This window comes from Natator depressus, chromosome 1 (genome assembly GCF_965152275.1).
Source record: "Natator depressus isolate rNatDep1 chromosome 1, rNatDep2.hap1, whole genome shotgun sequence".
In the NCBI taxonomy this organism is placed as follows: domain Eukaryota; kingdom Metazoa; phylum Chordata; order Testudines; family Cheloniidae; genus Natator; species Natator depressus.
Window position 1 is genome coordinate 193,514,517 of NC_134234.1, and position 15,114 is coordinate 193,529,630.

A 15,114-nucleotide genomic window follows, 5' to 3' on the forward strand; every position below is an offset into this window, starting at 1 on the left:
TCTCCATCTCTGCAAATCTTTAAATGAAGACTGGATCTTTTCTAGATGAGATGTTCTTCTTCAACCCCAGCTATTAGATTTGAGGCAGGAATTAATTCATGGAAGTCCTATGGCCTACATTATAGGAAGTCTGATTAAACTATCACAGTGGTTTCTTCTGGCCTTAAAAAAATAAATCTATGAATCATGATAAGCCTTGAAATCTGAATCTCACTCATTTCCTGCAAATCTCCAGTTTCTCCCTACTCCCCTTAGATTCACTATGACTATCTGATGTTTGTTTAGATTAAGTCATAGTTAGAGCTCAGCCAGTAAAATGTTTTTTTGATTTAGTGGCCAAACCAAAGTATCTGAAAAAAATCATTTCAGGTTGCCCTGAAACAATGTTTCTGTTTTTCTTACGAAAACAAAAACAACCCACACAAAAAAATTTTGGGGTTGAACAAAACATTTAATTCTGCCCAAAACTAAATGTTTCATTCTGAGATGGTTTTTAACCACTTTTCTTTAATGAAATCTAGCTAAATTTCAAAACAAAAAGTAAAAATATTTAATTTTTAACATATCAAAATGCACATTTTGACTTTTTTTTGCATCCCCCCCTCCCCCTCCACTTTTCCGCAGAAATTATTAGCTGAATTGATGAGAATTCATGAACAATTCCCATTTTTAGGCAAATAAACTATTCAGCCAAAAAAAATAAAATAAAATAAAAAAAACATTTCACCCAGCTCTAGTCACAATATAAGAAATTTACTTAGATTAAACATGTGATCCCAATTTTCACCTCTGTAGGATTAAGTATTTTAATTTGAAACAGAATCAAGACAATAACCATAGCCGATTGGTGCCTCCCCATATTGGAGGGGAACAATCTAAAGGGGAGGACATGTGATCGCTCACGTGCCTCCTATGCCCAGTGACCTCACAGCCCTGTGCCCATCCTGGGCCACCGCGCTCTCCCCACCCACATTAACTGCAGCAGGGGTTCCAGTCTTCTCTCCCTGTGCCTCCTCCCTGCATGTTCGGCCGCTCTCCCTGGCAGCCGGGCAGGGAATGAGACGAAGCCGCTTCTGCCTGAGAGAGCCTGGCGGGGAGGCAGCGGTGGCCCTCTCCCTGCCCAGGCTCGGCTGCCAGGGACAGAAGCAGAGCATGCCACGGGGGAGGAGCAGGGAAAGGATAGAGCCCTTCTCTCTCCCACTCCCAGCAGGCCAATCTGTGGGAACATTTGACCCCCACTATGTCCCCTCCTACATGTTGCCTCTAAGAAAGACATTCAGACAAATATTTCTTCTGATATTTTTCAGTTTATTCTATTAAACAATCATGTTTTACATGTCATCAGACCTAACCCCTGAAGTGCAAAAAATTGTTTCTGAGGTATTAAGACTGGAGGAAAACATGCACAGTGTTGTTGTTAAAGACCCTACACTACAACAGGCTGGATAATTTCTGAACAGGCCTTTATACAGCATTGTCTAGATCAGAGAAGAGTGATATGACATGTCTGTATTTGCATTTCGTCTTGAGATTCAGAGACCCCTGAACATTAACCACTTCTGTCGCATCACAGAAAGCACACACATGATTAATACAGGAAAAAGTGATAAATAACAATGAGGTGCTGCTGAGCCAATATGTACAGTACATGGTAAATGAAGTTAAGAGTTTACTTACTGAGACTAGACTCAAATCCTAACTAACTGTTTAGCAATCAAATTAATATATCTACTGTATCTACCACTGCCACGCTTGTCATCAGTACCAATATCCTCTTCCAGATTCCTGGATAGATGTACCTAAATTACTATTCATAGACACCTATTGAAAGGGACACATGATAATTCACACTTAATTCAGATGATCTGAGGTTTATCAGATTAGCTGGAGCTGAGAGTCTGGTAAGGCATGTGGCCTGTTCTTGCAAGGATTTTCCCCAAACAGGGAGGAAGTCTAGCTCATGGGGAAAACAGCCAAAAGGAAGCATCACTCTGTGGAAAGCTCTGGGTGGAAAGACCACCTTATTTTTTGAACTGTGCAACTGATATGACAGAATTGGTCCTTTCAAATTACTTCAGTGGAGTTTTTGCTCAAACTGCAGAGTTTGGCCCTAAAACATCATTTTGGCTGGAAAAGTGTTGGGGTTTTTCTTGTTGTTTGGGAGTGGGAGGGTTGTTTTGTTTTAGAAATAAAGGAATAAACTCTTTCCACCCTAGGATGTCCATGACAGCAGAGTTTAACTCAAGGCAATAGCAGTGCTGATTGCATTTAAGTAAGGCTTAGCAAAAACTGAACAACTGATGATGCAGGCAAGCTCCTGTTAAAGTTGTCAAAGACTTCCCTGTGAGAGTTTTTTGTCTGAGTGAACGACAGGATTGTACCCAGGAAACGGCTTTGAATTTTCAGCACTAAACAATTTGACAGACAGATACCATGCCAAATTTTGACTCTCCTTACGCTGTGTGCAATCCCACTGAATTCAATGGAATTAGAAGACAGAGCAGACTTCTGCCCACTGTGTCATATGACCCCATTTCCAAATGAATGATAATCACCGTCCACTTATTTTGATTCTTTCTGCAGTTATTTTTAATCCAGATAGAAAATAAAAATGTAGGTTCTGAGCTACAATAATTTGCTCGATAAGGTCCCACAATAAAGTAGGAAAATACACAAAAAAGGTAAAAGTAGAGGCAGTCTTTATCAAAGGTGGTAGTTAAATGTGAATGTGGCAAGTTGGCCAGGTCTGGTTTAATAATGGTGTATTTAAAGGTGTTTTATCTTAAGCATCTTTAAATTTTAAGACCCGAGTTCACAGTAGGACAGTAGGACACCAATTTTATTGTCAGTACACCCACAGGCAAAATGTTCAATAGTCTGATCACAAACACAAATGAGAAGAATTACGTAGGATTCTTGCCATCACTATGACTGTTTAGCTATACAATAAAGTCTACAACACTACAAATAAGACTAGCTGAAGTTTGATACTGGCAGAATGTTGCCTTGGTAAATTTATAACATAAGTATATTTCATGGACAACGAAGGCAACCCCCCACCCCCAGAACAAGTGCAAATTAATTGTTCCTTTTAGTTGAAAACTGGGTTTCGTATGCCACCCAAAACTGAGCTGCTGGGCCATTTCCTGCGCAGGAGGGTGAGGGAACATACAAAAAAGAAAACGCTCATAATCCCTAGAATGACTATTCCTGAAATCAGTGCACTGGTGACTGAGTTCAGCTGGAAAGGAGGTCCATTTGGATGAGCTGCAAGGGAAAAAAAAGGCACAGAAAGGTCTCATCAGAATCTCTCTCTGCAGAGCTGGGTCTTCCTGCCACAATGCCTTTATATACAAAAATTACAGTTAACAGGCTGATACTGAACTGCACATTAAGTCTATCTAATGTATTTAGGGAGTGGCTGCAGGAGCATAGCTCCTTCACACGCACATTCACCATGATGGGTGTGGGTGTAAGACAAGAGGACAATATTTAACGCATAAGATGATCTGAACTCCATACTCAGGTGTGCAGGATGTCAGCTGACAGGAACCCTAAATCTTTCTATTTAATGCCAGGTTTCTGTTTTACATGATTTTATTATGGAGGAAGGACTTTAACATGCTTCTGGAGTCCCCACCATTCAAATGTTGGAGGAAGGGAGAGGAAGGGGGGAACTAGGGGAGGTTGGAGGAAGGGAGAACTAGGGGGGGTTCTTTCCCAGTTGCCTTAGACTTCAGGAGGGATAGCAGCTGAATTTTGTTACATGGGTCCCTAGTAAATATTGACAAAGAGTGATCAGCCAGACAACAGTAACCGAGAAACCAGGAATGCACTACAGATGTATTTCTCCACCCAACAGAATTCCAGGTGATCAGGAGGAGGAGCACTCTGACAATCTGCAGACCTCCTCCCCCCATACTAGCCCATATTTTTTCCACACAGCCTACTTCCTCAACCACCGGAGCAGAAGCATTGGGCTCTGTAACATAAGAATGGCCATACTGGGTCAGACCAAAGGTCCATCTAGCCCAGTATCCTGTCTTCTGACAGCGGCCAATGCCAGGTGCCCGAGAGGGAATGAACAGAACAGGTAATCCTCAAGTGATCCATCTCCTGTCACGCATTCCCATCTGCCTTACCACAGACCATTTGTGTGGTTCCTATGGTTACATCCAGGACAAAGGTCAGGGACTACAGGAGCTGAAACAGGATTTTTACCTTTTTGAGCTGTGAAGCCTGCCAGGCTAGGCTGCACCATAATGACCATTTTGTGGTTCAATTCATCTGTAGTAGGAAATGACTTTATTGCTTAAACCTGCCATTTGGCTTCTGGCAGTTGCACTGTTTCCTAATGTGCCATAGCAGCATAAATAGGGTTGCATTTGATCTGTAATTTTAGTTCCATAGTAGAGATTGGAATTTGTTAAACTGTTGGGCACATGAACCTAACGGAGCATTCCAGATTTATCAATTGCTTTCTTTAGAACACATTCATATTTTCTCCTTTTACATTACTGGTAATAAGGAAAACTTCAACACATAGCTGAATCCAAATGGTTTACCCACCCATTAGTGTAGCACTCCTGTAACACCCCTCTTTTGTGTTTCTCTTATTCCGATTAACTTACCTAGCTGTGAATTGTTGGTTGGTGTCTCATCTGTATAAAAATATAAAAATGGAGCTATTATATTTTACAGATATCAATATCTGCATCCTCTCTTCACTCCCACTAAAACCAGACAAAAATAAAGCTAGGACTATCCTAAAACTCAGCAACTGTGTTGGCAATGGTGGCTTGTCACAATCAATGTCTCTGATCAAGTCAGGCTAGGAACATTAACTATAAGAAGCTTCCTAATTTATACTGCGAGGATATTGGTCTAATGCACCACTTATTACTCTGCCAAAAAAAAAAATCTTTATCAAGGTCCAGTTATCTGAACGTGTTGCTAATTCTCTTCTGTCCCATTTCATAAAAATATGATCCAAAACAATGTAGCAGGAACTACTTCTTCTCACCATGTGCTGTATTAGGGGGAAGGATCTCTGCGATGGTGGGGGTACTTTATCTTCATTTCATTAAGGAAATCTGTGACTAGAAAGCATTAGAAAACTTCTCCTCCACACACACTTTTTTCTTGACAGGAGCACAGAGGGATGAGTTTATGTTTTTAGGGATAAGTTTATGTTTTTCCCCTAATTTTCACTTACTCCTCATTGTCGGTCCTGAAACTAAATATCTTATCTTTGTTTGGTTTTGCTTTTCTGTTTGTAAGCCTCAATCACAGCTCAAAAGTACATTTATTTCAAGGTCCTGACTTGTATTTATTTTTAACTAGGATATACAATGGCTTCCATTCTTTTTTCTTTTAAACACTTTTGCCTTCAGAAGTAGATAACTATTTTGTTTCTGTACACAGAGAGAAAGCACGTATTTTGTCTAAAATGATTTATTATAGATAAACAAACAAGTGCAAGGCCTCTGTGAAAGAGCACAGTGTTAAAATAGCTTAAAACATACACGAGACAGACAGTCACAAGCAGCAGCAATCCTATGTATCTATCTAGGTTTCTATAGGCTCCTCATAACCATAATACCTGACAGCCCTACAATCATTAATAGATTTTAGCCTCAAGGTAGGGAAGTACCCTTCTGCACATTTCACAAAAGGGGAACTGAGGCACAAGGTAGATTAAATGAGTTGTCCAAAGTCACACTGGAAACTTGTGGCAGTCAGGAACTGAATGCAGGCCTCCTCAGTCATAGTCCAGTGCTTCATATACCCAACTATCTTTCCTACCTGTGCAACCTAAAAGCCAGAAATAAAAGTAAAATGGTCCTCTATATATTCCATAAAATGTTTGAATTCCATTTCTGAAATAGATGACAATTGCAAAATGATTATTTCCCCTTTTCATATCTATTCATGGCTAAACTAGAGCTAAGCAAAGAATTTTCAACAATCATGTATTTAAAGAATTTAGCCACCTCTTCTGCTCATGGAATATCCATGAACATTCTGTGGTTTACTTGAATGTATTCAATATCCAAAGGCAATTGATTAATATTTTTCTATTTTTGTAAACCTATGTAGATTGATCCCAAATATTTGAAATTTGAGCTGTATTGCTTATGACTGCTCAAATAAATCCTGTGGTCTTGTTTCTGTTCCCTGATTGAATGATCATGTGTGGTGCAAAATAACTGCAAATCTGAAAATTCAGTTTCCTCATGTTTGCAACTCTGAAATTAGTTTTCCCCAGATATTTTTAAAGTAACTGAACATTCATGAAAAGTGAACTCAAAAGGGCCATGAGCATGGCCGAAGTAAACGCCTTATCTACTTCAAATATGTGCAGAATTTTTTGGCATTATTCATCCAATTCTACTTAAAAAACAAAAAACAAAAAAACCCCTTTCTAACCAAGCACCTACAAAAAACTGAATACATTCCCAATTCTCTATGGGCAAATTTCTCCTCTTGCATATCCATGCATCCACCACTACACAGCAAACAGAGACAAATTAGTCCTAAAGTCCTAATAATTCTTTTCTCTCTATGGGATTACATTCTGCTCTCAGTTTCATTGGTTTCAGTCTAGATCGACTCCATTGAAACCACTGACCCAATGACAGTTACTTACATGCATCCAACAGCAGAATTTGGCTCAAAATATTTTATCTTTACTAGTTAGCACAGGTATTCACAAAATGAATGCTTCTCAGAAATTCGAAGATGTATTTGAAACACTTTAAAATTCTGGGAGAACAGAAATCAGTGGAATTATACTCTGGATAGGAACCAGTTTAAGTGAGAACAGAATCTGGGCAACTGTCTTTAAACTGAAAACCTGAACTGTTTGCCTCAGGCTCTATTTACAGCTGAAAGCTGAGCAAAAAGTATATTACCAACACAAGTCACAGTTAATGTCATTAAAGTTACATCTACACTGCAAAAAATGGTGTGTTCTTTACTCGTCCTATCTAAATTGGGTTAAAATAGCAGTGAATGCACAGCCATTTGTGTTTTAACTTAGGTTAGCAGCCCTATAGGCTTTAATTCAAACTTTTAAAGTGAGTTAAGAGCTAAGTTGCTGTGTCTTCACTGCTAATTTAAATCAAGTGAGCTAACCCTACTTAAGAACACACCATTTCTGGCAGTGTAGATATACCCTAAGATGGAAGTGGAAGAGCCAGGCAAGAGAAGGAGTAGTCAATGTTAAAGTGGGTATTGATTAGCTTCTAAACAATTTTTTCCATTTTGTGGCTTTCCCATCTTGAGCTCTGATTTTAAGCAAAATGAATCAGGCTAATTTTTTTCTTAGTTAGATGGGTGCACCTTCCGTTATCTTCAATGGAAGCTGCATCTGTATGGGCAATGAGAATTTAGCCTATTGAGTTTAGGTGTTTATGGCAGCCTCAGACACATGCACATAACCCACAATGACTTCACTGGGTGTTTTGAATGCATATATGACCAAAACAATTGGCTCAGAACTTTTACATGAAAGTTTAGCCGTAGGAATAGACCCAAATAAGTTAGCTGGGTTTTTTAGCTGAGTCACTGCAAACTCTCAAACAGCAAAGCATTGTTTTTAAATTCCTGCAATATACAGAAATGTTTGAGAATTCCTACCGCTCCTTGTAATGATGGGGCCAGCAGAGATTACAGCATTTCCAGAGGTGCTCTGAGGGCTCCAAGTTGTTCTCTTAACAGCATCTCTTCTTTCTCTGTTACTGCAAATCTGAGAAATTAATCAAAATCACAGTTTCAGAGTGGAGTAGAATTATTGCCTTCCTGTGCTTCCATATTTAATGCCAGCTCTTTTAAAAAGTGATACTACAACTTTATTTCTTGTATGTATTCAATTACTTTGCAATAAAAAGAGATGCAATATCTCCTAAGAGTGCATGTTGTAAATGATTGGCTTCCAGTTGTATTTTGCCTCATTTCATTTATGGAACTGCATTGAGCTCATGTACGATATCCATATTACAGTATAATAAACTTTTCAGTAATTAATTTCCTGAAATAAAATTTCATCAAAATAGACATGTTCCCACAGGAAGTTTGAGTTTCAACAAAATGGCATTTTCTGATGGAAGAATGTTCCATCAGAATATTTCTGACCAGCTCTGCTGCTAGGCAAGGGGTATTAAAGACTCATATGCTCTTCCCACTAAATAGGTACAGCAGGGGGAAGTGATAGTGTAACACCCTATGAATGTTCTTCAACTTTGTCTTGTGGGATCACATCTAGAAATGAGTGGGTAGGTCAGTCTAAGGCTCAAACTCATTCTCTATCCTTGAGCTTTCTAGGAGCTATACTAAGACCACCAGCTCATTTTTCATAAACTATCTGAATGGCTTTCTGACAGTGGTCACCTTTGGTCTCTATCATCCGAGGCATGATTTGACCCAGAGACCTAAAGGTGAACACTCCTTATGCCAAGCCCAATTCCCCCTCAGCTTTACAGTTCCCAGTGTTACGTCACACAATGGTGATGACTTTGAAATGCCACTCTTCATTTGTTGCATTCACATTCTCTAGAAACAAACGACAAGTTCAAACTCTAGATGCTTTCTTCATCTGCACAGATGCCCTCCACCTCCCCTATCCATCTGCAAATTACAGGTGTAGAATGGTCCCACAGTTCTGCCTCTGGCACAGCACAGATTCATAAAGATTATTGACAGAGCTCCCCCCCAAAACTTACTGGTGCAAGAAAGGGGCAATCATCCGTTCTGCACAGCTTTGTCACACAATGGAGGAAGACTGTAGACATCTTCTGGTTCTTGTGCTTCACAAAGCGGAACACCTCAAAGGAAAACCGGCCCATCTGACTCTTGCCATTCTCAATTACAGTTGTCTGTGGGTCCTTGTCGCAGCTAATTGGTATAAAAGATTAAAACTGGGATGACCATGTGTACCTCTGATTTTTAGCCCCTGAGAATAAGGGACTATAAGTAAAAAGATCAATGCTTAAGCTCTGTGCAAAACAAGACAGTGCAATGATGTCCAAAATGGGCAGCTACGAGAGTCTCAAGTGTGCTATAGTACGTCAAGGTCTGAGATGGCATGGCAGTGAGCACTGCTCAGATGCACAGGCAGGCAGAGAATGACAATGGACAAAAGGCACAGAGTCAGAATTACTCTTACGAACACTAAAAAGGATCTGTGTTCAAGAATGCCACATTTCCAATATTTTCTTTAGGTGATACACTTGTCTTAGACTGGAACACACAGGATGTGAGATAACTAGCCCTGATCCTGCAGTGTTTACACCCGTTGACATTAGTGGGAATTATGCCAGAGCACAATTTTGTCCCATTGGTTTTGCATTCTCAGCGAATGCAGATAGGGACCCAACAATACTGACAATTGGAAATCAAGTCTGCTTGACATTGTATGTATAAGGGCACCCTGTCACAAATGGACCTGGCCCTTTAAGAGGGTTCAGAGCTCAGCTGAACCTGTGCCAGATGTGGCCTGCCTCCCTAAGTGGAAGTAATAAGTCCAGTCACCTGACAAGGATCAGGTGACCAGGAGATGGGCCTGCTGGTGGGGGATGAAAAGAAGAGTCCTAGGACAAGAAAGAAGGCAACTGGTGGTGGCTGCTGAAAGGAGGGCTATAGCAAGAAGGAGAGCCACTATTGAAGAAGCCCACAAAGGGTGTGTGTGTGTCTCTCTCTCTCTCTCTCTCACACACACTCACACACACACACACACACACACCACACACACTTCTTTAAAGTGGCACTGAATTGTATATTTTGCTACATCAAAACCAAATCCAAGGGAGCTCAGCTCCAGGTTCCATTTAAATTCAAATCTCCAAATAATTATGAGACCTGAAACAAAAAGTTATCAGGTAAGCTCATTTATATAGATAAGCACCTCTGAATGAAGGTAGCAGCTCCATCAAGAGCCACTGATATGATTCAATCTGTGGTGTTGCTGAGACACCACGCTGCTCTTTGCTAGCCTTTAAGGTCCCGATTCAGGAAGCCATTCCCACTCAGGACAGCACCTAAGCTTGTGCTTCAGCACTTTCCTGAATTAGCACCTTAGACATGTTAGATGGTTATCATCTACCCACAGGGCATCCTCTCGCTTGCATTAAAATAAATGTTAACAAATACATACCCATTGAAATTTGAGTAGAGGGCCCCTAGTATGTGCATGCAAAATGCCTATTTCTACACCTACATTGGTGCATGCAATTTTCATGCCTGTGCACACTTACCCAATATTTATGTCCACAAATAGCTAGATTAATGACTAATAAATTATTTAAGAGCATAGACATTGGACCTTCCTGAAAAACCTCATGCCTGTCAAGAAATGTAGCATCACGCTATCATACAGAGGCTCATAATTGCGGTCTTAAAAGGAGGGCATTTACATACAAATGCTGGATTTGCAAAGTACCTACCTAAAGAAGAGATCGTATCGAAGCTCATCATTGGGATTACCAGATGGAGTGGTGTAACAATAGTCCATCAAAACATTCCATCTGCATGAGGAGCAAGATAATTGTCAAGGAAAAAGATTTAAAAAAAAAACCGAGGTACAAGTTGATAGTACTAGCTGATGAACTGAAGCTACACAGTTATGTACAATTACGAGCCATGTATAGAATCCCTGCATTCTCACTAAGACCATTCTATGGCAGTATAATAGTTTTTATTTTTCTGCATTACTTACATTACTGCACAATGACTGTGCAGTGTATGAATGATACAATTTAACCAACATGGTTTTACTCCCATCTGTTCCACAGTAAAGAAGCTGTTACAAATTAGTGACCATATAGCACTTCAATGGGTATCACTTTGTTGCACATCATCTCCACTAAGAATTTCATGGCGGCATTGCACAGGATTCACATCATAGAATCATAGAATATCAGGGTTGGAAGGGACATCAGGAGGTCATCTAGTCCAACCCCCTGCTCAAAGCAGGACCGATCCCAGTTAAATCATCCCTGCCAGGGCTTTGAACTTAAAAACTTCTAAGGAAGGAGATTCCACCACCTCCCTCGGTAACGCATTCCAGTGTTTCACCACCCACCTAGTGAAAAAGTTTTTCCTAATATCCAACCTAAATCTCCCCCCACTGCAACTTGAGACCATTATGCCTTGTTCTGTCATCTGTTACCACTGAGAACAGTCTAGAGCCATCCTCTTTGGAACCCCCTTTCAGGTAGTTGAAAGCAGCTATCAAATCCCCCCTCATTCTTCTTTTCCGTAGACTAAACATCCTCAGTTCCCTCAGCCTCTCCTCATAAGTCATGTGTTCCAGTCCCCTAATCATTTTTGTTGCCCTCCGCTGGACTCTTTCCAATTTTTCCACATCCTTCTTGTAGTGTGGGGCCCAAAACTGGACACAGTGCTCCAGATGAGGTCTCACCAATGTTGAATAGAGGGGAACAATCACGTCCCTCGATCTGCTGGCAATGCCCCTACTTATACACCCCAAAATGCCATTGGCCTTCTTGGCAACAAGGGCACACATATCCAACTTCTTGTCCACTGTAACCCCTAGGTCCTTTTCTGCAGAACTGGTGCCGAGCCATTCGGTCCCTAGTCTGTAGCGGTGCATGGGATTCTTCTGTCCTAAGTGCAGGACTCTGCACTTGTCCTTGTTGAACTTCATCAGATTTCTTTTGCCCCAATCCTCCAATTTCTCTAGGTCCCTCTATATCCTATCCTACCCTCCAGCGTATCTACCTCTCCTCCCAGTTTAGTGTCATCTGCAAACTTGCTGAGGGTGCAATCCACACCATCCTCCAGATCATTTATGAAGATATTGAACAAAACCAGCCCGAGGACCGACCCTTGGGACACTCCACTTGATACCGGCTGCCAACTAGACATGGAGCCATTGATCACTACCCGTTGAGCCCGACAATCTAGCCAGCTTTCTATCCACCTTATAGTCCATGAATGTATGGGCATACTTCTTTAACTTGCTGGCAAGAATACTGTGGGAGACAGTGTCAAAAGCTTTGCTAAAGTCAAGGAAGAACACGTCCACTGCTTTCCCTTCATCCACAGAACCAGTTATCTCGTCATAGAAGGCAATTAGATTAGTCAGGCATGACTTGCCCTTGGTGAATCCATGCTGACTGTTCCTGATCACTTTCCTCTCCTCTAAGTGCTTCAGAATTGATTCCTTGAGGACCTGCTCCATGATTTTTCCAGGGACTGAGGTGAGGCTGACTGGCCTGTAGTTCCCAGGATCCTCCTTCTTCCCTTTTTTAAAGATGGCCATACTGGGTCAGACCAATAGTCCATCTAGCCCAGTATCCTGTCTTCTGACTGTGGCCAATGCTAGGTGCTTCAGAGGGAATGAACAGAACAGGCAATCAAGTGATCTGTCCCCTGTCGCTCATTCCCAGTTTCCGGTAAACAGAGGCTAGGGACACTTCAGAGCATGGTTTTGCATCCCTGCCCATCCTGGCTAATAGCCAATGATGGACCTATCCTCCAGGAACTTATCTAGGTCTTTTTTGAGCCCTGCTATAGTCTCGGCCTTCACAACATCGCAAAGAGTTTGAGAGGTTGACTGTGCATTGTGAGAAGAAATACTTCCTTTTGTTTGTTTTAAACCGGCTGCCTATTAATTTCATTGGGTGGCCCCTAGTTCTCGTATTATGAGAAGGAGTAAATAACACTTCCTTATTTACTTTCTCCACACCAGTCATAATTTTATAGACCTGTATCATATCCCCCCTTAGTTGTCTCTTTTCCTAACTGAAAAGTCCCAGTCTTATTAATCTCTCCTCATATAGGAGCTGTTCCATACCCCTAATCATTTTTGTTGCCCTTTTCTGTACCTTTTCCAATTCCAATATATCTTTTTTGAAATATGACGAGCACACCTGCACACAGTATTCAAGATATGGGCATATGATGGATTTATATAGTGGCACTATGATATTGTCTGTCTATCCCTTTCCTAGTGATTCCCAACATTCTGTTTGCTTTTTTGACTGCCACTGCATATTGACTGGATGTTTTCAGAGAACTATCCACAATGACTCAAAGATCTCTTTCTTCAGTGGGTAACAGCTAATTTAGACCCCATCATTTTGTATGTATGTGTTGTTGGGACTATGTTTTCCAATGAGTATTACTTTGCATTTATCAACATTGAATTTCATCTGCCATTTTGTTGCCTAGTCACCCACTTTTGTGAGATCCTTTTGTAACTCTTCGCAGTCCATCTTGACTAGTTTTGTATCATCTGAAAATTTTGTCACTCACTGTTTACCCCTTTTTCCAGACCATTTATGAATATGTTGAATAGGACTGGTCCCAGAACAGACCCCTGGGGGACACCACCATTTACCTCTCTCCATTATGGAAACTGACCATTTATTCCTACACTTTTGTTTCCTTTCTTTCCTCCTCTTACAATAGCTCCCTTGAGCTCAAGAAGAATCTTTGTTGATGATTACCAATAAAGGGCCTGTGACACATAACAAAACAGATTCTGATTCCATCCAACAGAGGGAAGTGATTCACACAGCTTAGCCATTTCATTACTTGTAAATAGGCTTGGAAGTATTAGATTTTTATCAGTAAACATGGATTTCACCTTACAGACACAAACCTACAAAAAAAAATATTTCCATCGATAATACTCAAAATGTACAGGTAGAAAAGGTAAGAAAATGGCAGAACTTATTAGAGTTCAACGTAAGGATATTTACTTTGTATATTTTGACGCAATGTTCACAGTTTGTATTTTAACAGTTATAAATATTTAACTTTTTGAATCTCAATGTGTACTGTTATTACATAATTGATTCTCCTATTGTTGGACACTCCCATAGTTTTCCACACCTGTAAAAATTTAAATTAATAAAAAGCAATGCTTGAAAATAATCAGTTATCCATCAAAATTATTTTAAAAAAAAATCAAATTCTACCAAGCCCCATAAAAGATGGTCAAAAAAAAAAAGCCATATATAATTATATATTTACATGGTGATTGATGCTGCTCAAGAGCTGCAAAAATTAGAACGGGAAGAAACAATATCTTTTACTGTACCTGCCATCTAGGTTGGTTGCTCGCACTGCTGCATATATTTTTGTTTTCAAAGGTAAACCTATACTGGGGATAACCAGCAGCTGGCTGTAGGTTGAGTCCTGGAAAAACACACACACAGTTGCTGTAACACAATGGCAATACCAACACCTTGCAACACAGAAGCTTTTTTGGTCAGTTGGTTTAGTGGAAACAGCAGTGCTATCAAGTTTCGCAAAGTTCAAGGTTTGCCCTCAGACAATTAGGACAGATGTTTTGCTCTCCACAATGCAGCTTTAGTGGGAAATGACATGTTAAAAGTGTTAGGTAACAAACAAAGATTGTATTTAAAAAATTACCTCCTTTCAAAAGCTCCATTACCAAACTAGTGTAAGTGTGTGTACAGAGAGAGAGAGAAAATCACAGCTTGTACAATGTTGTAAAATGAATATGGAGTGTCAGACTGTGACAGGGTGCTGTTAGCAGTTATAAACTGAGCTCTTTGGAAGCCAGCACCCTGGTCACTTAGAATACCCATGGCACCGGGTATAGGTAGAGTGGAAGGGACTTCGGTAATTTGGATTTGGAAGGATAGAAGGGATCACTTGCACCTGTCCAGAACCTGATGAGCTAATGAGGTGATTAGCTCACCAACTGGGTACTCCTGAGAAGAAATCAAACTGCGTAAATAGCTGAGCCAGGGAGCAGCAAGGGAGCATATCTCCCACTATGTTGTGATGTACCTGGAGTATAAACAATCAAAGACACTTGGTGGATGTACCCCGGTGCTCTGTGTATGCTGCTAAATTCACAAAGAGGGCCTACCAGCCAAGGTTTCCAGGAGCTGAATTAGGAACTTGTTCACACAGACATAATTCAGCAATACAAGACCCACTTGGGGGGGGGGGGGACCAGACATCATTTAATATATTGCAGATGAGCAGTAGAAAGATGGGAGTGGTGGGGGAGGTTCAGCATACGGGAGAAAGGCCTCTAGTGGGAGATGAGGACACCCAAGATTCAGTCCACATTTTCAAAAAGTCCTGCCTTGCACAAGCTGTGTCGCAATA

At 40.7% G+C, this 15,114-nt stretch overlaps 1 protein-coding gene across 1 annotated transcript in view; it reads right to left on the reverse strand.

Annotated features, from left to right (window-relative positions):
• Nucleotides 1–3,086: 3,086 nt before the first annotated feature.
• ZPLD1 (zona pellucida like domain containing 1) overlaps nucleotides 3,087–15,114 on the reverse strand; it is a 105,274-nt gene continuing 93,246 nt past the window's right edge. The window contains exons 6-11 of the mRNA XM_074947179.1: nucleotides 14,069–14,166; nucleotides 10,443–10,523; nucleotides 8,724–8,895; nucleotides 7,642–7,750; nucleotides 4,632–4,661; nucleotides 3,087–3,267 (exon numbers count right to left, since the gene is read on the reverse strand). Of these exons, the coding sequence (XP_074803280.1) occupies nucleotides 3,092–3,267; nucleotides 4,632–4,661; nucleotides 7,642–7,750; nucleotides 8,724–8,895; nucleotides 10,443–10,523; nucleotides 14,069–14,166 (666 nt within the window). The 3' untranslated portion in view covers nucleotides 3,087–3,091. The remainder of the gene's footprint in view (nucleotides 3,268–4,631; nucleotides 4,662–7,641; nucleotides 7,751–8,723; nucleotides 8,896–10,442; nucleotides 10,524–14,068; nucleotides 14,167–15,114) is intronic.